Source organism: Aureobasidium pullulans (genome assembly GCF_000721785.1).
Source record: "Aureobasidium pullulans EXF-150 unplaced genomic scaffold scaffold_21, whole genome shotgun sequence".
Classification (NCBI taxonomy): domain Eukaryota; kingdom Fungi; phylum Ascomycota; class Dothideomycetes; order Dothideales; family Saccotheciaceae; genus Aureobasidium; species Aureobasidium pullulans.
Window position 1 is genome coordinate 313,712 of NW_021941041.1, and position 21,911 is coordinate 335,622.

The window sequence follows — 21,911 nt, forward strand, 5'->3', positions numbered from 1 at the left end:
AATCTCTATCGCTGCCAAGACTTCTTATCCCCCAGTCCCCATCTTGCATCCACCTTCCGACCTTATCTTGTCGATCCCGGGTCAACACCTCTGCAGGGTACATTGAAAGTTTTCCTCGCGCCTTCTTTCGAGCTTCCGGACTCGGTGCACTTGTCGTATCCACGCCCTACAGCCTCAATGTCTAGAGATAGGCAGAGCGGGCAAACAGTCGGCCATCGCTTGACAAGTCACTGAAGGGCGTCACTCTTCGATACCGGAGCAACGTGGATACAGTCTCTCGGTTGGAATACTGCAGAAGTAGTAAAGCGTGTCCTTGGCAAGAACGGAGAGGCCGGTTCCTGGAGTGTCTGAATGTCGCCGACTTGGTACTGTGGAGATAGGACTCATTCACCCATGTCTTGCATGTGTAGTATCGACACGGCGTAACCGTACACCGCAACCATGGCTGTTGGTTTGCAGTCCCAACCATCGGCAGGCAGGCTGTGCATACTCCGCAGAGTATCGATTTCGGGCTTTGCTGGAGGAGCATATCCGTGTCAGTAGTAGGCAGCTGGATATATAAAATGGTAAGCTATGCCCAGGATGCTTACTTCAGTGTACATCTCATCAACTCCTTCTCATAATGTCTATTCGAAAACTCTCGACAGGCGTCTTTGCCTTGTCGACTCTCATCCAGCATGTCGTCGCTGCTCCTCAAGGTCCAGTGGTCTCCTTCAAGTTCCCTGAGGTTGTGGAGGCAGGTGGTATGCACAACATCCATGTCGACTATCACTCATCTCATGACGGAGAGTTCTCAATCGTTTATGGTGATTGTGGCATCAAGTCCACAGAAGATGCCCATCACGTTCTCGGCAGCACACATGTTGGAAACCACGATTTGGCAAAGCGACACTTGAATTGGCATGAACAAAGACCAACTCGCTTCGTCTGGTTGGCACCTGAGGATATCTCTAGCGATGGTTGTCTTCATGCTTTCTCTGGTGATGTCTTGCTAGGCAGATCTACACCGGTCTCTGTTGGTCGCAGAAACAACAAGAGACATCTCGCTGCTGCAGATGTCATGGATGCTATGGGCCCCTGGTTTGATGGTGTCACATACCTGAAGGAGAAGGAGCCAGAGTCTGTCTTCGTTGCTCAAACCAAGAGCAAGTCTGTTGGTATTCTCGGTGGCGGCATGTCTGGTTTGATGACTGCACACATTCTCGACTCTGTTGGTTTCCACGACTGGCAGATCATCGAAGCTTCATCGCGTATCGGAGGTCGTGTCCACACATCTTATCTCAACGCCACCAAGCCTGATCAATACCAGTACCAGGAGATGGGCCCTATGCGTTTCCCTGTCAGCTTGTCTATGGACAACGAGACGATTGAGATCAACGACCACAAGATGGTCTTCCAGCTTGCCGACGAACTTAACAAGCAGAACAAGCACGACCCCTCCTACGAGGTCAAGTTCATTCCCTGGATCCAAACCGCTCGTAACGACCCTTCGAGCACCACCAAGAGAAAGCCTGATGGTACTGTTCCGGGCGTGGCAGAGGTGTCCGAGAATCCTTCCCTCGCTGTTAACGCCACTCTCACATACAGCAATGCAACTGCTGTAGCAGAAGCAACCGAAGAGTTTGAGGACTGGCTCGGCATGACTACTGAGAAGACTCGTCTATATGCAACCAACGTCTTCCAGGCACATAAGCAAGCCGTTGCTGAGGGCTTCCTTGACTTCTCCGAGTCTGGTTACCTCCGTTACAAGATGGGTATTGACAACAACATCACCGATCAGATTGACTCGGTTGCTGATAACCTCCCATCTTGGCCGTACGAAGATGTCTACTTTGAGGCCACTAAATGGCGTACCATCGATCAAGGTCTGAGTCGTCTCCCTGCAGCTTTCGGACCTCAAGTTTTGAATCGCACTCGCTTCCAAACTGCCGTCCAAGCCATGAGTTGGAACGAGACCTCCGAAAAGATGTCCGTCCACTTCCGCCCCGGCAACCCCTTCGACATGGAAACCGAAATCATAGACTTCGACTACACCATCGTCGCCGTCCCCTTTTCCAAAGTCCGTCTCTGGCGTCTCCCCGACTACTCTAGCCTTCTCAGCCGCGCCATCAGCAGACTAAACTACTCACCCGCCTGCAAAGTCGCACTCCACTACAAAACACGCTTCTGGGAACACCTCGACCGCCCCATCATCGGCGGCTGCGGCTCTGGCGGCGGCATAGCAGGGATCGGCAGTGTGTGCTACCCGTCCTACCAAATCAACAGCTCCGGCCCCGGCGTAATCCTCGCATCCTACCTCTCCGGCGACATGGCAAAATCCCTCGGCGCAATGACCGAACAAGAACACGTCGCCTACGTCCAACGCGCCATGATCGAAATCCACGGCCCCATCGCCGCCGAACAATTCACAGGCGCCTACGACAGAAAATGCTGGCTCAATGATGAATATCAAGCCGGCGCTTGGGCATCGCCTACAGCATTACAGCAAGATTTGTATCTTCCTGCGTACTTTCAGACGGAGAAGCATACGGTGTTTGTGGGTGAACATACTAGTTATACGCACGCTTGGATTTTCAGCGCGTTGGAGAGTGCGGTTAGAGGTACCACGCAATTGTTGTTGGATATGGGGCTTGTGGATGAAGCTAAGCAGGTCACTGAGTTCTGGATGGCTAGGTGGATCAGCATGTAAGAAACAAGCAAATAGCTTGATGAAACTTTTTACGCATGTCAATGAAATAATCACATACCCTTAATACGCTGTTTTTCATGTATGAAGTGAATTTTCGAAAGATGTGAAGATGCCATCGTTCCTCAGTTTGCAAGCTCGTATTCATTCCGTTGGTTGAAAGGAGCGTAATGGAGCCTTCCAGATTACTTCCCCCTTGCAATTCTCCACTGGTTTCTCTGTCAACCTAATCTATGTATTGGTGGCTTCCTGAGTATGCCAATCATGGTCTGTCTTCCTCGTCTTTCCGATACGAGTACGGTATCGTTTTTGAGCTATTGGCACTGAAACGGTTCGAAGCCGGGGCAAGATACGATCAAGACGCAACAAACAGAGGGAAGCGGCGACGCATGAAGACAGCCGGCTGCAAAATCTGGGAGGGAGAGAGAAACGAAAGATGGAATGGAAAGAGGTTTTCGATCGTTCCTTCCTTTGAACCCCAATCAGAAACGAAACAAAGCCTGAGATATGCAAAGAGTGTAGGAGAAGAGGTATGCAATCGACAACAAGTATATTCAGTGATATCAAAAAGGGCTTCCCAAAGCCCGCCCATACTTATACAAGTGGTATATAAAAAAAAAAGATCGGGGAAAAAGAAAACAAGAGATGTGGAAAAATCCTGATTCTTTCCTAAAACCCCCGAAAAAAAGACAAGAATTAAAACTCAAAACAACTACACAGCATCTCTGGTTTGCTTTCTGTTTCCTCTACACATCCCCATCCTCTCCTCATCTCCTAGATTATCAAATCATTCAAGATTGATAATGACATGCTTAAAGAAGCATAACGGCACCAGCAGCGGCACCGAGGAAACCGAAACCGGCACCGAACTGAGCAGCAGCACCGGTGTAGACAGCAGGCTTGGTGGCAGAGGCGGTGCCGTTCTTGTTACCGCCGGCAGAAGGGGTCATGACACCGTTGGTGGTGGCGGCGGAAGAGGGAAGGCATGAAGTGGGGGCAGCGGTGAAGGAGACGGTCTGGCCGTTCACGACGTAGCTGGTAGGGTAGGTGGAGGGGGTGACGGTGATGTAGGATCCGGGGCCGTTGGGGCAGGCGGATCTGGCAGGGTTGCAACCATCGAAGCTGGAAGATATTAGTTTTGGTTCAGATGGGTTTGAAGCAATGAATATACGTACAGCTGAGTAGCGCAAGCAGAAGCAGCAGGAGCCGAGGTGACGGGCTTGGAGATGGTGCAAGGGCACTGTAGAATAGTCAGATATACGGTTCAAGATGGTCAATACAGAGATAAGATTGAAACTCACGTCAGTGACGGTGATGGTGGTAGCACTGCTGACAGTGTAGACGTTCTTGCCGAGAGTGGTAACGTAGGCACCGGCGGTGGGAGCAGGGCAAACGGTGGTCAATGCAGTAACGACCTGGGTGGTGTAGACAACACCGCCGGAAGCAGCAGCAGTGACGGTGTTAGTGCCGTTGCTGGCGAAGGGGTTCTCCTGAAGGCAGCCAGCGAACTGGGAAGCGCAGAAGGCCATGTTGGCATCAGGGGCGGTGCGGCAAGAGTTGTAAGAAGCCTGGCAAGCAGCGGTGGAAACGGGAGCGGCAGCAGAAGAGGTCATGCTGGAGCTAGCGGTAGCGCTGTAAGGGATGAAGGACGACTCCAGACCGCCGGAGGGGCTAAGAGGGTTCTCTCCGAGGCAGGTAGCGTACTCGGAAACACACTGGGCCTGGTTGGCAGAGAGACCGTCGGTGCGAGTGGTACGGCAAGTGTTGTAGGTTGCGTAGCAAGCACCCTGGCAAGCAGCGTTGTCAGAAGCACACTGAGCCTGGTTGGCAGAAAGACCGTTGGTGCGGGTGGTTCTGCAAGTGTTGTAGGAAGCAACACAGCCAGTGGCAGCGGCACCAGCGGTGGAGTTCTGGGCAGCGACGGCACCAACGAAGGCGAGAGAGGCAACAGCGGAGTATCTCATATTTGCGGTAGGGTGGTGATATAAAACTTGGGAAGAATTAAAAAGTTGTAAAAGGTGCTGTGTAGCGAGTGTGGAAGTTGGATGGATTAGTAGTAGTTGAACGACTGTAGTTGTTGATGGGGGAGGGAATTGTCCATTGGAAAGGTCGAGCAGGCCTTATATATCGAGAGGTGTTTCCCAATGACATGGTGAGAGGCTTGAGGGAGTTCCGAGTTAGTTTAGCTCCAGGAACCAGGAACCCGTTACGAGAGTTCGACCTCGTATCCACAACGGGGACTCATCTCTGAACCTTCTTGCATTCCAATTCAGCGGGGTTGTGGACTAAGAGTGCAATTTTAGCCTTGCTAACCCAGAGCCTTGATCGCTTTACCTCGGATCCATCTGATGATTCAACATCTTTACAGTTCGATGCATGCGGGTTCCTGCAGAAGTGCCTTGTTGGTGTTGTTGATCATTCGCTTGTCCAGACTCCAGATCAAGCATCTCGCAGAATTTCTCTACAGCAAGAAACATTGATACAATGCAATGAGACACGCCACACTCCAGCCTTGAATTGAAGTTGTGTCTCATCCAAAGATAGATACATCACCAACTGCCCACCGTTCAATTGCCACTTACGCCAAGGAATGAAGATACGATGTGTGAACTCACCACCCCCAGCTGCCTGATCAGACTCCGTATCGATACCGGTTACGGAAAGGTTGCACTTGTTTAATTGATTTTGAACCTGCTCAAGACAACTCTCCTTCAGAAAAGCGTTTACCCCTCTTGACGTCAAACGAGAAATCCAGGAGACTTTCGAGTCAAGATGGAATAGAAGGCCCATTGATCGAGTCCATCAAACGCCTCGTTCCGAGCCCCTCGACCGGTGTACTGAGATGAAAGATGCCTCGCATTGCGGTAGGAACACGAAGGGGGTGATGTTTGTTGTTGCTGCATGACAAGGCAAGGAGACAAGCTCTGGACTTTTCTGGTCAGGGCCGGGCAAAGCCGCGGCCGAGGCTGCTTGGCGTTCAGGCACCATGCACGTGGGGTGCTTCTTGTTTTTCTTCCCAAACATTTCAACATCTCTTCGCTCCCTCTTGACCGGGGAACGATTCAATGGACAAATTCGAGACTCAGCTGTGAGCATGAAATGTAACCCAAGCCTCCTACGTACAGCAAGATCTCCTCAATATACTCTATATTTGGTGCAGGCTTGAAACAGAAACACTATCACCGTTTCAACAGGCGTCTATCCGTGTGAACCATCAAGTCCAGCTGGGGAAGGAGACGGCGGAAGTACGATCACGAGGTATCCATACCAAGACATACAAAATTGCTTCCACCACCACAAGCTCTCCTCCTCGTAAAGGTAAATCGATGCGATCGGCAAATGTCAAAACGAAAATTCTCTCAAAGTTCTATTGGAATTGAATTGATTTTGCTTGGCCTGACCTGGCTAGGTTGTTTCGCTTCATTAGTATGTGCAAACAACAGTATTTCCCAGCCACTGTGATGTTCGGATATCAGCCTGTTTAAGCAGACGTCACTGCATCTGCGAATGTCTCCCAGCCACTTCTTTCCCATGGTGCCAGTACGATCGCTCTCTGCGCGTCCCTGACCACTCCTGTTCCTGCAAATGCCTTTGCCAAATCCTGTGCTCCAAGATCGCCGTATGGTGGAACAGCTCTCTGCGATGTCAGTAGGGCCATTTGAGCTGGGTACGCCTCTTCAGTCAGATCGGTCAGCTGTGTCCAGCCATGACTTTGGTGTGGCGCAAGCATGATGGCTCTTTGTGTCTCAACGAGCGCATCCAACTCCGAGGCGTCCGACGAAAGACCTGCAATAGCACCAAGAACTTGTTCGACATGCTCACGATCATAGATGGAAATACTGTCGTTTGTGCGCAGAGACGAGAGGTCATCCTGGACGGCATCCAGAGCATCGGTATCGTTGTCCAATGCCGCAATCGCACCAAGAAGGACAATAGATGGAACATGAGAGTCGTGCTTCTCGATACAGTCAAAGAGTTGATCGCGAGCGACAGACTTCTCCTCATCGCCGCCCTTGGCCCACAAGACTTGGACAAGCAGACACACAACATCAGGGTCAGAGTTGCTCTCCTCGAGCGCTGATCTGAATGCGGCAATGGCGTCGTCCATGTTCTGTAGGTAGAAGGCAGCAAGACCTGCTGTCAGATGGGCAGATAAGCGGACCTTGCGTCTGCTGTCCGGCTCTAGGCCACTCGCATCAGCTTCAGCAGACAGATCGAGTGATGTTCCTGCATTCTCAGCGGCTGACTCATAGTCTTTTGATGCAAGCTGGTTTCTGGCAAGGTCTGCCTTTGCCAAAGCGAATCGGCCAAGCGAGGTCAGCGACTCGGTAGCTTCGTAGTCGGACTCTGCCGATGTGCAAAGGGTAGTGAGCATTTCAATAGCAGGACCATGATCGCCTACACGTTCTGAGAACAATGATGCAAGATGATTGTATGCTTGATCTGAAGGAGACTGTCTGTGGAGCTGTTCCAAGGCGAACAGCGGTTCAATCAACGCAGTGATCTCATTCGAGGCTGAGGGGGTTGCGAGCAGATTGTCAAAGACTGACACTGCATACTGGCGCTTTGAGATGAGAGAAGCAGAGTCGGAAATTTCGAAAGCATGAGTGAAGTGTGACAATGCCTCCTTCTTGTCGCCCATCATGAGCGCAATGAGACCTTCGCCGAGCCAGGCATGTGCGTAGTCAGGGTCCGTTGACTGAGCACGGCCAAAGGCTTGGTGGGCGAGTTCGTAATCATTGTTAATGAGATAGAGAACACCGAGGTTGCACCATGTCTTTGCACTACGCTCGTTCAGATGCAAAGATCTTACGAAAGAGTGCTGAGAAACCTTGGGGTTCAGTCTGGTAGTGATGACACCAAGCGAGTTCCAGAACTCCGAATTGCCTGCTTCAAGCTCGATGGCACGCTTGAAACATCTGACAGCGGCACGAAGGAATTTCTTTCCAGTCTTCACATCGCTGCAGCTGAATGCCTTGTGCTCTGCCCATCCAAGATTGTACCAGGCTACGGCTTGCGCATGTACATCGTCAGCGCAGCTGAAGATAGCACGCTTGTATGCGAGCAACGAAAGAGCCAAGTACTCCGGGCAAGCGAGAGGCTTGCCATCATCCGATGAGCCCTCAAGAACCTTCGAGTCCACTCCATCGATGTCCGACAATATGCTGAACTCTTTAACATCAACATCCTTCATCAGCATCTGCTTAGTGACGTCGGAGGGGAAGATGTCAAGTCTGTCCTGGATCCAGTAAAAGGTCGAACAAGCATCTCCGACTGCCTTCCACAGGTTGAAAGCTTGCGGTCTCAGTTCGACAATCTTTTGAGCGAGTTCGATTGCTTGTACTGCGCTGTGAGCAGCCTGACCGAAGAAGCCAGTCTCTACACATCTCCAAGCCTTTTCATTGTATGTCTGCAACAATGCAATGAGGACTCCGAACTCCTCAGCTCTACCAGTGAGAACTTCTTGCAGACCAGCAATCGCTTCGTCATGCTCACCGAGCTCTCTATTGACGTTGGCAAGCATGTATCTCGTAAACCAGTTCTGCCCAGTAACGTTCATAGAAATTCCGTCATGAGGCTCCTCGGCATAGATGAAAGTACGGCTTGCAGAGTTGTAACGGCCAGAGTTGTGGTAACTCTCTCCGAGACCGACGTACGAGTGATAATCGTTGGGGCTAATTCTGAGTGCTGACAAGAACGAGACGATCGCCTTTGAGTACTCTTGCTTCGTCATTTGCACGACACCTAAAGCTGAGAAGGGCCAACTTATACCCTTCTTCTTGGAACCTGGTGGCGGGCGGACTTTGCCTGAGTCGACGACTCTTTGCGCAACGATCTCGACAATGTCCCACTCGCCTTGGTCGGCGAATGATCTTGCCAGTCTCTCTGCAGCCTCGATTTCCGAGCCTGACAGCTCAAAGGCTTTCTGGAAGCACTGGCGTGCTCTCTTCTTGTCCTTGGCATAATCGGCGTAGTAGTATCCAAGAGAAGTGTATGCAGGGGCGAAGTTGACGTTGGTCTTGATTGCAGACAAGAACCTGGCATAAGCTCCATTGCGATCTCTTCTGGCAGTCTTGGAAGTATCGAGGTTCCAAAGACAAACACCAGTACGATACAGAGTTTGTGCTCTGAGCTCTCGTGCTTTCGGGTCGTCAAGCTTCAATTCAGGCAAGCGCTTCTCCATGGTTTCAAGTGCAGGACCATAGTTTCCGCGAAGCGCGTCACACCAAGCTGCCTCGATATCAATGCGAACATTACTAGGGTCCTGATCCCGGGCTTGCGAAAGGAATTTGACAGCCTCATCAAACTCTTCCTGTTCTTCCAGGATGAGACCTAGTCCGATAAGTGTCATTGTATGCTTGGGCTTTCTCTCGAGGATGTTGTTGAAAAGATCTCTAGCCTCTGGGTGGTTCTTGGGTGACTGATGGTAGACCAACGCAGTAGCGAGTGTGCTGTTGAAAGCATCCTTGTTGTCCTGCAATGACAGACCTGACTTTCTTTCCTCAGACTCGAGCATCTTCAGGCCGTTTCTAGCGACCTCTGCTGCACTTTCGTACTCTTCGAGGTGCAGATAGTACTCTGCGACGAGACGATGGGCGAGAACAGATTTACTGCCATCTTCAAGACCTTCACTCATCAGAAGTATTCTATCCTCCTGATTGAGCGGTGGCTCTACCTCCTCTTCTTTTTGTTGAGGGTCCTTTGGAGGAGCGGGGAACGGTGAAGTTTCGCAGTCCAGATATGCTTTGAGGACTTTACCGAGACTGGTTTCCGGAAAGAACTCGAGATACTCTCTCAAAACATTGATATCAAGGTCCGAAATGTTTGCGACATCTTTCCAGTCGAGATCGACGGTCCAGGCCAGGAGGAAAGGGTGCTTGATAATAACCATGCCGTGTACGATGCCCATGACCTGCTCACGTTTTGCAGCCTTCGCGTCTCCAGTCAGGACGATCAAAGTGTCGTAAGCTCGCTGTAAGAGCTTCTGCTCGTATTCGCGACGAATCTCATCATCGTTGGTCCAATCGATCAGGTTTTGGTAGAGCTCTTCGACATTGCTCTTTGTGAAGACTTCTCGGCGAACATCGGTAGTGACTTGGTTGATTCTAGCTCCTAGCCTTGTTCTTCGCTCGCCGATTTCCTTGTTGATGCGTTGCTTCTCTTCTTCCTCGGTAATTTCGATGAGGCGAGTGTATGTATGCGACGGACTCGGTAAGCGACCCTCCAAGAATTCGTAGATAGGACTTCCAGGTAATTGAGCTTCCAGTGCGCGTTTGTATTGGGCAGTGGTTCCATGTTCCTTGGTGAACTCTACCAGCTTGTTGATTGTGGTTTGACATTTATGAGCATCCTCAGCTGCGGCCTGGATTTGAGCAACCTTCAGAGCAGATTCGCGGTACTCGTCAAGTTTCACACCGCCCTGACTCTCATACAAATTACATAGACCCAACCATGCTTGAGCATCATCCGGTTTGATCTGTGCGGCCGAGTTGTATGTTTTTGCCGCCTCATCTAATTTGTTCTGTTTTTGGAATGCGCGTCCCAAGAATAGCTTGCTGGTAATATGGTCAGCATTATTGATTCAAATGAACACAGCCAAAACGTACGCAAAGTAGTTTTGAGCATCTGATGCTAGAACGATTTGACATTGAGTGACAGCATCATCGTAGTTCTCTGCATCCAAGGCGACTTTCGCAGCCTTCAGCGCCGCCTTGTTTCCTGACATGTTCGCTGGGGAAATGAGCTACCTGCGGTCCACTCTGGAACCAGGATCAAATTGGATGAGAGACAAACGAGGGAGAATTGGCATGTGACAGACACAAATTGTTGTCTTTGATGGATTTCACGAAGGCATCGCGCATCAATGACGTTTCGGTGGAAGAAGCTTGGACCTCGCTTTTGAATCCACTTCTCGATGACTTCCTCTTTTGCAACACACAATTGCTCTACCTAGACCAGCGACACAGCATCGAGTCACCTCCATTTCGATAGTCTATCTTCATTCGATATACTGTAGGATCCAACCCAATAGGTTTCCAGAAATAAAACAGAATATCAATTCGTTCCCTCCAAAACCATCAATGTACACCGCCAAGACCTCCAAAGCCCAAACAATTTGACCGCCAACCAACACTCAAACAAACCACAATACACTTCTATACCACAACACTGTCCAATTTTCCAACCCGTCGACAACAACAAAAACACCAAAAAAAGCATACCATCAATATGGATCATCCATCCTTCCCAGCCACCACAACAACACCCTTAGAATACTCCCTCTTCTCCCCCTCAAAAGCAGCAGAACAACAACGTCTGGCAAAAGATTGGACCTACATCCACTCCTTTCTGCGGAAAAAATATCCCACTCCTTCCAGAGTGCCGAAATTTGAAGAGAATGAGGAGACGTTGAATGCGTTGTTGGCATTAGCTGCTGCTAATGAAAAGGCCGATGAAGGATGGAGTGGAGTTTGTGGAGTAGAGGAGATGGCATTGCGGGAATTGGAAGAGGAGGAAGAGAGAAAGGTAAGTTTTCGAATAAGTGAGAGTGGTGGGGATGAAATGGAATGGCTAATGAGATGTAGAAACAAGACACAAACAACATCAACACCACCATCCTTAACAACCTCCAATCCTCCCTCTCAAAACCCGGGACCTCCGACCTCCTCACCCACGCCACCGCATCCATATCTCTAACCTCCCCTTCCACATCCCCAACATCAATAGCAACCCATCTCCTCAACCTGACCACATCCCTCTTCTCCCTAACACATCAACTCTCCCAAACAACTTCCCTCCAAACATCTCTGCAATCCCAATCTTCCCACCTCCAATCAGACCTCCGCACCTTAACCTCTACACCTTTCACCCCCGAACCAAACCTCCCCAAACGAACATCAGAAACCCTCCGCCAAACCAAACTCCTCAAAGCCAAAATCGCCGAATATGACGAACGACTGCGGAATTCCTCCTCCAGTATACCGGAGACCCTGCTCATGGAAGTCGAGCAAGCGGGAAAGGCGGCAGAGGTGTTGATGCAGAGGTTGGCAGATGTAGAGGGCAAAATAGCGATATATGAAGGTGTGTCGCCGGAGCCAAGGGAAGTGAGAAGACAGATGCAGGATTTACGTCGGGAATTGGAAATGTGGGTGAGGCGACGAGATGAGTTGTTTGAGGGATTGGTCGGAGGAGGAGGAGGAGGAGGAGGGAGAAGATGATATTGCATCGTCTACACTTTTATGCATCCGTTGTATCGTCGGCATGACAAATGCTGGGAAGGAAACATACCTGAACTTCACAGGTTGCACGTTTGACAAAAGAGACGCACAGTTGAGAATTAAAGGGTGAAATCATAAAAAAAAACAGTTTGTGGTAGCGAAGATTTTTGATTGTTGGATGAGATTGGATAGATACCAGATGGCTCGAATTATCCGGTGGTAGTACAGTAAAAGGAGACAATTGCGTAGAGATCCCTCGCTAACCACAAAAAAACGGGGTATGCAAGAACAGAAGACAAGATGGTCGCTGATGCAAGCGCTGGTATGAGTGAAGAGAAAAGAAGAACTCGAATAAAACAGATGCGGAAAAAAAGCCCAATGCCGCTCCCAGAAAACTCCACGCTGTGTTTTTTGTTTGCCAAAATGCAAAGTAAAGGCCGTGATAGAATTACACTCCAGATCCTTTTTTGATCCAGGTAAGGAAATTGTTTCTTGTTTAGGTGGACTCCTTGACGGTCTTCTCGTTCATGGTGCCGGCCATCTTCTTGCCAATCTCGTAGCTGCTGATCATGATGGCACATGCGGGTGCGACCTTCATGGTACGTGCAGCCCAGCCCTTGAATAGACCGGCAGTGCCTTCAGTCTTGTAGATGTGCCACAAGAAGCGGGGCATCAGCTTGTCTTCAGGACGGACGCCTGCAGCAGCGGATGAGGCAGCGTCAGTAGAATGGCGAGCGACCTGTTGACGAGTCTTACCGACGTCGAAGGGAGTTGTGACGAACGCGGCAACTGCGCCTGCACTTGCACCAGCGATGAAGCTGTCTACTAGTACAGTCTTGTGGTCTAGTTCGCTAACTGCGCGGTTCTTCAAGCTGCCTGTAGGCTCGTGAGAAGCGGGACCTTCTCTTGCGGTGTGGAGTGTCTGTCTGCCGTATTCGTAGCCCCACCAGTATAAAGCAGAGAAAGGCACGTCTCTCCAGAGAGTGAGGCCGAGACCTCTCCACAATGCACGGTATCCATCTGTCTTGACCATCTCTTTTACATCAGACAAGGTGTCTCTGAATACACCGGTCGGGGTGGCAGTTTCGGGATGACTGGCTTGCATGCGAGTGCGGAACATTTCGACGGGACTAACGACGATGGCGGCAAGCACTCTGGCACTAGAACCAGCAAAGAGGGGAGCATAGTTGTCGGATACGCGGTCCTTCATGGGACTGTTCGGGTTTGCGCGCAACCAATCGTAACCAGCAAAATAGATGACGTTGGCAGGGACGGACATGAGCAGAGTGGGGCTCAAGCCGCGCCAGAGAGTTGTAAGGCCTTCATTCCGCGCGATCTTCTTCAAGCCATCGATTGTGGAGTTGAAAGTTCTTCGCTCAGTCTCCTCTGCCGCACATTGAGAAATAAGCATTTCGTCGACAGTAAAACCAGTGGACGAGGCAATGCAGTATGGGCTTTGGTTGGGGACGTAGTAGACCTCTCTACAGCATGCCGAGATACCGAGATTGGGAGGGAGGCGCGCAAAGGAGGGCTGGGTAGAAGCATTGAGGGGAGACGGACCAGATTGAGCTTGTAGTCGAACGCGCACAACGTCGAGGGGTGTGACTGAGGAGTGTTAGTTGGGCGAAAAGATATGCGATGGCTATCGAGCAAGACACACCAAGTAACGAGGTCAGAATGCTGCCAGAGACGGCAGACATCATCTTCTGAGAAATGGAAGTTTCTTGGTCCATGGTGGCGGCAGGAGTGTCGTCTAGCGGTTGCGAGGGGACGGCGGGTTGGTGGATGTTGGCAAAATCGGAAGCAGGTTGATTTGCTGCAGCGGAGCCAATATAGGCCATACGGCCGGTGGTGGAGAATTGACCTGTATACGAAGGGAGAGGGTGGAAGAGTGGGCGCGCTGATTGATAAGATGTCGGGAGGTTGGCCGAGGCAGCTGCGATTGAGTCGGCGAAGGTCGGAGATGCAAAGAGCTCGCAGTGGTGAATTGAGCGGTAATTGTTTACTAGCGAGGTGTGAAGTGTCGAGGGGTAAGAGTGGTATGGAGGGTAGCGAGAGGGGTGACTTTGGGCTATGATGGCTATGAGAGATGAATGATGGCGATTGCGCTCGCCCTTTGATTTTGGGGCGTCATCGAAAGCCAACGAGACTTTCTTTTCCACCCAGCCCGGGGTCGGCCTTTAGACTCTCTTGCTCGGCGATAAGCACCGATCATCAATCTAGACACCGCAATCTGCAAGACGAAGACGGCTGCTGTTTCCTTCCTTCTAACTACTGGAATATCATCTATACTTTGATCTCTCTCGACCAGCTCATTCCATTGCTGCCTCGAGACTGATTGAGCAGACATCGAGCACGCCGTTTTGGACAAGCAGCCCCTCCTACGTCACGCAACTTTCACGCCTCTTCCACGAGTCCATCTCGATCTAGACTGCCCCGTGCATCCAGACGACTGTCAACCACAATCGCCGTCATAATGAGTGAACGGGAAGCACCAGAGAATACCGATGCCGAGTTGGAAGCTTTCAGACGACAATGGCAAGCAGAGGTCCAGTCAAGGAACAGCCAACAGTCCAGAGAAGCAGCTCCTTCGACTCGTCCGCGCAGGAATCCTCCTCCCTCGTCTTCTGCCCCGAAGCCTAAGCCGCAACAACAAAGACATCATGACCAAGACGCCGAAGAGGAAGCTGCACCCCAGGTCTACTACGACTTGCCAGACAAGGAGGCCGAATTGAAGTTGGATGCCCACGAACAAGCTCTTGCCAGAGGGCACTTGACAAAAGAGCCAGAGTCTGCCTTGGAACACTATGAAAAGGCTGTAGAGAAGGAGACCATGGGCAGTCTGGGTGATAGTGTCGCTCTCTACCGGACGGCCTTCAAGATGGATGATCGTGTCCACGAGAAATACAAGAACAAGCACTTCCCTCCTTCGGCCTTTCCACCCAAGCCGAAGCCTGTCGTCCACCAACAACAACCAAACCCGTCGAATGCTTCACAGACTGTTCCAGGCACTGCACATCACTCGTCCCACGGACTGCCACCGACTCTTTCTGAGCTGGTGGACCAATTCTCCCAACTCTCAATCCCTGGTGCTCCAGCTCCCACAGATCTCGATGCTCCTCCGCCTTGCCCTATCGCTGAACTTCCTGGCGAGATTCTGTCTGAGATATTGACGTGGACTGCCGTCAACGATTTGGCCTCCCTGTCTAAGCTGTCTCTGGTCTGTAAGAGATTCGCATACCTCGTCATGACAGATGAGTCTATCTGGAAACGCGTCGCTCTAGGCCCAGAGTTTGGTTTCGCAGGCATGCATTACAACTACGCCTGCAACATCAAGGGCGAGCCTGTAGAGCCCGATTTCGAAGACGATGCAGCCTACCTCTCTGAGGGACAAGATCAGGACGCTGAAGAAACACAACTCGCTCCTCTTCCACGCCCCTCAAAAACAACCCTTGAAATCGACAATAAACTCCTCCACTCCTTGTATGCGTCCTCCTGGCGCCAGATGTTCCGCTCACGCCCTCGATTACGATTTAATGGTTGCTACATCAGTACAGTCAACTACCAACGCCCTGGTGCCACAAACACCTCCTCGTCAACGTGGGGCACGCCAATCCTCATCGTGACATACTTCCGCTACCTCCGCTTCTTCAGAGATGGCAGTTGTATATCTCTCCTCACCACCACCGAGCCCATCGATGTCGTCCATCACCTCACCAAGGAGAACATGCGCTCTTACGCCAGTGGATCCCTTCTCCCCAATAGCGTCATGAAGGACGCACTCCGTGGGCGATGGCGACTTTCCGGTCCTGGTGACGGCACTTCTTCACAAGAAGCCGAGGGAGATGTGCATGTCGAGACTGACGGTGTTATCCCCAAGTACATGTGGAAGATGCAATTCGGTCTCGGAAGCAGAGGCAAGAAGTCGGCTGGTAACAACAAATTGACTTGGAAGGGCTTTTGGAGTTACAACAGACTCACAGACGATTGGGGTGAATTCGGTCTGAAGAACGACAAAGCGTTCTACTTTAGTCGCGTCAGAAGTTATGGAATGGGCTATTAGAACATGTGCTATGCCATGCCATGCCATGCACATCTGCTTTCCTTCATCTCTCTTGATAGAGTAGAAGGAAAGTTTTAACGAAGTTTATGAATAGAACAATTTCCTCATCTCAGAAGAATGAAACAACTTTCTCTCGGCGCCAATGGCCTTCTTGTCCCTTTGAGCGCTCAAATCAGCACCACAGAAGGCATCGAGATAATCCTTGATATCGGACGGAGTAAATCTCAGCGCCTCCTCCAGCGCCAATGGCTTTCGTGTTCTCAACGCTTGGTTTGGGCACAGTAGAAGGCGCTGAGATAAATATCGAGACGCCTCAGCACCACCTTCGGCGTCAACAGAAATCCCCATTTTGGAGCAAAAAAGAGGCGTTTGGAATTATTCTTGACACAAACGCACAAAGTAAATACATGCTGTCTCGTCCAATACCCATCTCTCCTCTGCAACTTATAAGATCAACGTCATCAACATCGTCCAATTCCAGCTAGTATACACATAAAACTCCCCCATCCATCCATCCATCCATCCATCCATCCATCACTCCTCCCCTTCCACCTCCTCCTCCACCTTCCCTCCCCTGTCTTCCTGTTTCCTCCACAACCGCGCCAAAAAATCCCCCGTACTAGCCTCATCAACACTTTTATCCTCTCTGACTTTGAGGAAGCGTGGGAAACGCAATGACAATCCTCTTTCTTCAGAAACAAGACCTATAGCGGCGGTGTAGGTGGGCGAGAGAGTCACGTCTGCGAAAGCGCATTCCCACACTTCTTGGGGGGAGAACCAGATTGATGGGGAAGGGCCGCGGTAGGAGATGTATGACGGTTTGGCGCCTAGGGTGTTGTTTTTTGTTGGGTGGGGGGTCGGTACTTCTGCCTCCTCATCTTCATCTTCATCTTCCAATCCGGCATCTGGATCATACTTTGACCTGTTTGCCTTGTAAAACGCATCACTGAATCCGGCCATACATTTCGTAACTGCTTCTAGTCCTCCGGTTTCTGGATTCCTACAAGCGAGCAGTATGGGAGACCACCAATTGCATTTTCTCCCTGTGCCATGCCATGCCGCTATGGGGATTAGGTCGATGGTATCTGACGCAGAGGTGTCGTAGTCTTTTTTCACTTTCAACCATGAATCGAGTCGTTTATCCGGTTCGTAGGTCGCGAGGAGCGCTTTCCTCCTTCCTCCTTTTTTAATCGCTGCTGTTTCCGCTTCTGGTGGTGGTGAGGAGGGAATATCGCCCGGTTTTGGTTTGGCGGCACGTTTGCGTTTGGATGGTGTAGGAGGTGGTTTTGGCATGCCGTCTTCATCTAGTAAATCAGGATTGGGCAGATTATCCAATACTTTCGCCATGAAGCCTTCGCATTTATCCGCGAGTGCTTGTTTGTAGAACTCTGCGATTGCTTCTTCGTCGGTGGATACGGCATCGATGCTTTTGACCCAGGTGAAATGATGGGGGATTTCCACGAATAGACTCCGTAGCAAGGATCTTCTTTCTCGGAATGGGCGGTCCATGAGCCCTTCGCCGTTTAGGTACATCAGGTCGAAGGAGAAGAGGCATACGTCTACGGTGACGGAGGAGATGGCGACGTCTTTGCGAGCGCGGTTGGAGAGGGTTTGGAAGGGTAGTAAAGCGCCGGTTGCGCGGTCGAGGGCTACGACTTCGCCTTCGAGGATGAATGATTCCACGCCTTCGCCGCGAATCTTGGGGACCAGGGCGACGAGGTCGGGGTATTTGTCTGTCATTACTTCGAGGTGTCGGGAGAATATTGTTACTTTGCCCGATGGATCGCAATGAACTTGTGCTCTCTGGCCTGGGAAATGGAGTGTTAGTAGAGAGAAGGCATATGGAAGGTGGTTGGGTGCAAGTACCATCGTATTTGTATTCGCAGGTGAACTCGCGACCGAATAGTTTTGTTAGCATTTCACCTAGGTCTCTAGTAATGCCACCCAGCATGGGGCGGAGTGGGATGTGCATTGCGAGACCGCAGCGAAGTAGAAGCTCTTCTGTAACGCCGATTTCGAGCAGAGTGGGTACTAAATCATTCTAGAAGTCCATCAGCCATAGATTCAACAAGTTAGAGAGGTGGTATGCTCACATAGTTTGGTCGACGAGCAAAGCAAGCCTTGACAATCTCCTCGGCAGGAGAGTATACTTCTGCCAGTTGTTGTTTCGAGAGCTTGGCCAATCCATGTCTGTCTTTTGTCGGGAAGTCCGCGCCTGGTGGTTTTGATAAGAGAAACGCTCGAGACAGTGCAATAAGCATGGTCGTCTTTACGGCACCAATACGAAGCTGCTCCAGAGTCAGATATCGTTCTTTTGATGAAATCAAGACTACTCACATGCTGAACCAGAGTACGAACAACATATCGACTCTCTTCGGCACCTCTAGAATCTTGAACCAGTCTTTCGACCAATCGCTGCTTTACCTCGACACTACCATGACCTTTTGCATTGGCGATCTTGACTAGTGACTCGAAAACAGCCTTGATGGTCAAAGGCTTAGGCTTCCTCAGCGTCAAGCTCTGTCGCTTCTTTGCCTCAAATGCAACGTCTCCAGCATCACCATACTTGTCGAACAATTTCTTCAGCCCAGGGCTATCCAATCCGCATACTTTTTTCAGCGCCTTTGAGATAGCAGAACCTCCAAGTCCGAGCTCCATGTCGATGTAGGGTGGTGATATTGAGTTTGTCGCTAGCCATACTGCAGGCAACAGGCTCTGTGGATCTCCTTCTATTATAACTCGTAAAGTGTTTACCAGTGTATCAACAATCTTGATGCGACTTTGTGTGCTGTTCACCATGACGAAGCAGTGGGTGAGGAGGGCGTAGGTAGCATGGCCGTTGTCCGTGACCCACTGCTTCTTCAACTCAGGTATGTACTTTTGTGGGTCGAAAGTCAGGGGGCTTTGGTCGAAGGGGATGTCGTATGTGATTGTGTCTTCGTCTGCGGTAGCTGACTGGAGGGAGAGCGTGTTCTTCTTGCCTAAACCTGCAAAGGGGTTGATAGGTGCTGCTGCCGGAGCAGAAATGAGTGTGGGAGTTTCTTCCTTTATGTCCGACTCTTGCTTTATATGTTCCGGTAATGCTGCTTCTTCCGAGGCCTCAGTTGTGGGTGCTGCCTTCGAAGGCGACGATGTAGGCGCCGGTGCTGACGCTGCTCGGTCTGCTTCGTCCCATTCTGCCTGTAGTTTCCGGGCCAGAGCCTCATCAGAGAGGACATCGTGATCGAGGTCGTCATGCTTCAGCTCCGTCTCCTGAGCTTCGATTTTCGGTTCGTCCTTCGGTTGTGGTTTCACCTGTGCTTGCTTTCCAAAGAAGTAGTCGAGTCCGCGTGCAGGTTGCCCGTCGTTCTTCTTGCGTCGTTTCGATGGTGTCGACATTTTCCTATATGAATTGGCTATAGTTTGGTGCAGGGATGTTATTCCTCTGTCACGACAAAGACACGGTTTGCAAATGACGCGTTAATGGGTTATACCGTTGACGTCATGGGCTTCACATGTTATTGTTTTGGTCCAACACACAGTCAAAGACGACAACAACGACCGCCTGTCTCGAGTTCGAGTAGCTTAAGGACAGCTATCTTCCTGTCGGTCCCGTGCTTCCAATCGAATGCATTTAGTCAGAATCGTGTCAGTACATGGTTTCACGGCGAACATGAACACAGAAGTGTGCGCAGGTCACAGGGATTCGAAAGTCGACCTTTTCAATTACGATTTTCGACTTCTACAGCCCACACAACACTTGTGTCGACATAGCATTGACACACCAAGTCAAACAAATCACAATGAATCTCTCAACATGATTTTCAGGAACGACAGGATGTTGGGAGGGAGTCGAGAGGGGTTTGTTTGAAAGATTCATTGGCGAAAGGGATGACCCTGTCTCAATATGAATGCCTAAGGCAAGTGCCTTTGCGGATCAGGACGGTCTTTGTGGTTCACAACGCAAGAAAAGTGATGATACACATCGTATGATCGCGACAACTCTATAGACATCTAGCATAGTCGTATTGTTGCTTTGCGCTATTCTGTCTATTGGAATTAGAGATTTGATCGGTATACAGCCCTAGTAAACTGCTGTCGATCCCCTTGACAACCTTTCTTCTACTTGAGATTACCTCGTTGTAGGTTCAGCTGACCTTGCTTGAGATCATCATAGCTGCTGTCGTATCTCCTTTATCCAAGGATACAAGTCATCTGGTCATTTGTTATGCCTCGGCATCCGCTACAAATCTCCACAAAGATCTGTAATAATGCATAACCTCGTATGCAAGCTCACCGTTATGCGTTTTATGTCGTTGCTTGGTCCCAAGCTTCCGCGTTCCTGCAGTTCCGAATCTTTGTACCTGCAGCAATTTAGTCATATTTCACCTGCCGTCGAAGAAATGACTTGTCGTCGTCGTGAGTCGTGTTACTCTGACAGAGATGGAATTGTAGGAAGGTGACATCTCCAGATCGGCGCCGTCATGTTGTGTACAGTAATACGAGAAACTCGGCCGTGTTTGGGAGAAGAGGAGAAATACGAGAAAAGACGGTCTTGGCTATGAAGCTGCACCACCGTTGTCGCAAGTGGAGGCAGCGATGGTTTTTGCACTGCTGCAAAGCCTGTGATGATGCTGCGATGGAACTGTCTTTGCAGCGCGGAAGAGATCGATCGCTTGTCGTTACTGTTGTGACATCTAGCAGACGGCAAGACTGTGGATTCGAGCAGTTTTGCCAAAGTGGACTCCGTGGAGTGCTTTCTTAGCAACGATGCCTTCGAATCAGAACATGACACCGGAGTAGTGCTTGCAGTAGAAACTCTGCCTGCTGCGTATCTTGTCGTGATCGGATGATAGTCTTGATCGGTAAATAGACAAGGAATATGATTTGTCGTGGTTGGATAGGCTGGTGTATCGCGTTAGGTTTCCAGACGTGAGAGACTGCAGTCTTTACCCGAGAATCAGTGTCTCTAGTCGCATTGCTTATTCGAGGCTGAGCGGATGTTTTGCAGTCGCGATTTGCTCTCAGGCAAAGACTGCTCTGAGGCCGTCAGTTGTTAGTTGATCAAGAGTAACCTTTTTTGACAAATGCATGGCCTGACAATATTGTCTTATGGTAGAAGCAAGTGAATCGGGTCGTAAGCTACTGAAGTGAAAAAGATGGAGCTGAATATGGAGTCCAGAAGTGCATGTTGAGACGAGTCGCGTGCGGAGAAGACCACTTCAGACATGGGCTCACTCAACGAGAAAGTTGGGTGGGGTACAACCAGCTTCAACTTTGTATGTCGGATACACTACCTTATTGTGTCTGGAGACTTAGGGTCGAGACTGCTTATACGGTGGTTAGCTCAAATATCCTGACCTTCTTTGGAATCAGTCTACCCAATAAGGAAGGCACGAACTGCTTGAATCCTCGTCGTGGTAGACGCGTGTAGACGTTCCAGGGCAACCGTTCCTGTGTCTCAGCCCGACAAAAATCTGGTTGGACAAGTCAAGAGGAAACACAGATCTTCGACACGAGAAAGATTTCCCACTGGGATGTAGGTCCCAGCTGTAATGTTTGCGACTTTGCGAGAAACGCGAAGTCCGAGGACAAGTCTCGAAGACGATGGTCAAAGACATGTTCTCACTAACAAAGCACACAACCTATCAGAAGTGAGAGCGTACGACGTGCCGTGTACTTCATAGAAGAGTCTTTTGCTCAATGTCGAATTGCAAATTGTGACACCTGCGAAACCCTGTCCTGCGACAGAAAGATACATGGGCAGAAGACAGAAAGGATGCTCAAAGAGACATGCGAAATGTGTTGAGTGAGACATTCGCAACGGAAGGCTTCAGAAGTCTTCCTCTTCCTTGTTCATTGATCCTTGACCGATAAGATGTAAGATGTGGAGTCGTTCGAGAAGCAATAAACCTACTGATTTGCTTGTACCTGAACGGTTGCTGTACCGTAAGATGGTGCCTTG

General features: G+C 50.3%; 7 protein-coding genes across 7 annotated transcripts; 3 read left to right on the plus strand and 4 right to left on the minus strand.

The window, feature by feature from the left end:
• The first annotated feature begins 562 nt into the window (after positions 1 to 562).
• On the plus strand, positions 563 to 2,749 carry M438DRAFT_348417 (L-amino acid oxidase-like protein LaoA). Its single transcript, XM_029906144.1, has one exon. It carries the CDS (start codon positions 623 to 625, stop codon positions 2,687 to 2,689), a length of 2,067 nt encoding a protein of 688 aa, XP_029757243.1. The 5' UTR covers positions 563 to 622; the 3' UTR covers positions 2,690 to 2,749.
• A 749-nt stretch (positions 2,750 to 3,498) lies between these two features.
• M438DRAFT_358368 (uncharacterized protein) lies at positions 3,499 to 4,299 on the minus strand (the record flags this gene model as incomplete). Its single annotated transcript, XM_029907255.1, has 3 exons — positions 3,499 to 3,808; positions 3,862 to 3,926; positions 3,988 to 4,299. The coding sequence occupies 3 exons, from the start codon at positions 4,297 to 4,299 to the stop codon at positions 3,499 to 3,501; spliced, it is 687 nt and encodes a 228-aa protein (XP_029757244.1).
• A 1,511-nt stretch (positions 4,300 to 5,810) lies between these two features.
• Positions 5,811 to 10,511, minus strand: M438DRAFT_325261 (TPR-like protein). Its single transcript, XM_029903085.1, has 2 exons — positions 10,294 to 10,511; positions 5,811 to 10,242 (listed from the first exon to the last, which is right to left on the minus strand). The coding sequence occupies exons 1-2, from the start codon at positions 10,410 to 10,412 to the stop codon at positions 6,168 to 6,170; spliced, it is 4,194 nt and encodes a 1,397-aa protein (XP_029757245.1). The 5' UTR covers positions 10,413 to 10,511; the 3' UTR covers positions 5,811 to 6,167.
• A 404-nt stretch (positions 10,512 to 10,915) lies between these two features.
• On the plus strand, positions 10,916 to 11,904 carry M438DRAFT_338433 (uncharacterized protein; the record flags this gene model as incomplete). The annotated part of the gene is made up of 2 exons (XM_029904120.1): positions 10,916 to 11,212; positions 11,272 to 11,904. 2 exons carry the CDS (start codon positions 10,916 to 10,918, stop codon positions 11,902 to 11,904), a joined length of 930 nt encoding a protein of 309 aa, XP_029757246.1.
• Positions 11,905 to 12,400: 496 nt separating this feature from the next.
• On the minus strand, positions 12,401 to 13,637 carry M438DRAFT_280509 (mitochondrial carrier; the record flags this gene model as incomplete). The annotated part of the gene is made up of 2 exons (XM_029901166.1): positions 12,401 to 13,509; positions 13,565 to 13,637. 2 exons carry the CDS (start codon positions 13,635 to 13,637, stop codon positions 12,401 to 12,403), a joined length of 1,182 nt encoding a protein of 393 aa, XP_029757247.1.
• A 743-nt stretch (positions 13,638 to 14,380) lies between these two features.
• M438DRAFT_280627 (uncharacterized protein) lies at positions 14,381 to 15,967 on the plus strand (the record flags this gene model as incomplete). The annotated part of the gene is made up of 1 exon (XM_029901175.1): positions 14,381 to 15,967. The coding sequence occupies one exon, from the start codon at positions 14,381 to 14,383 to the stop codon at positions 15,965 to 15,967; it is 1,587 nt and encodes a 528-aa protein (XP_029757248.1).
• Positions 15,968 to 16,501: 534 nt separating this feature from the next.
• M438DRAFT_338436 (ATP-dependent DNA ligase) lies at positions 16,502 to 19,345 on the minus strand (the record flags this gene model as incomplete). The annotated part of the gene is made up of 4 exons (XM_029904121.1): positions 16,502 to 17,775; positions 17,834 to 18,008; positions 18,061 to 18,255; positions 18,305 to 19,345. The coding sequence occupies 4 exons, from the start codon at positions 19,343 to 19,345 to the stop codon at positions 16,502 to 16,504; spliced, it is 2,685 nt and encodes an 894-aa protein (XP_029757249.1).
• Between the last annotated feature and the right edge of the window lie 2,566 nt (positions 19,346 to 21,911).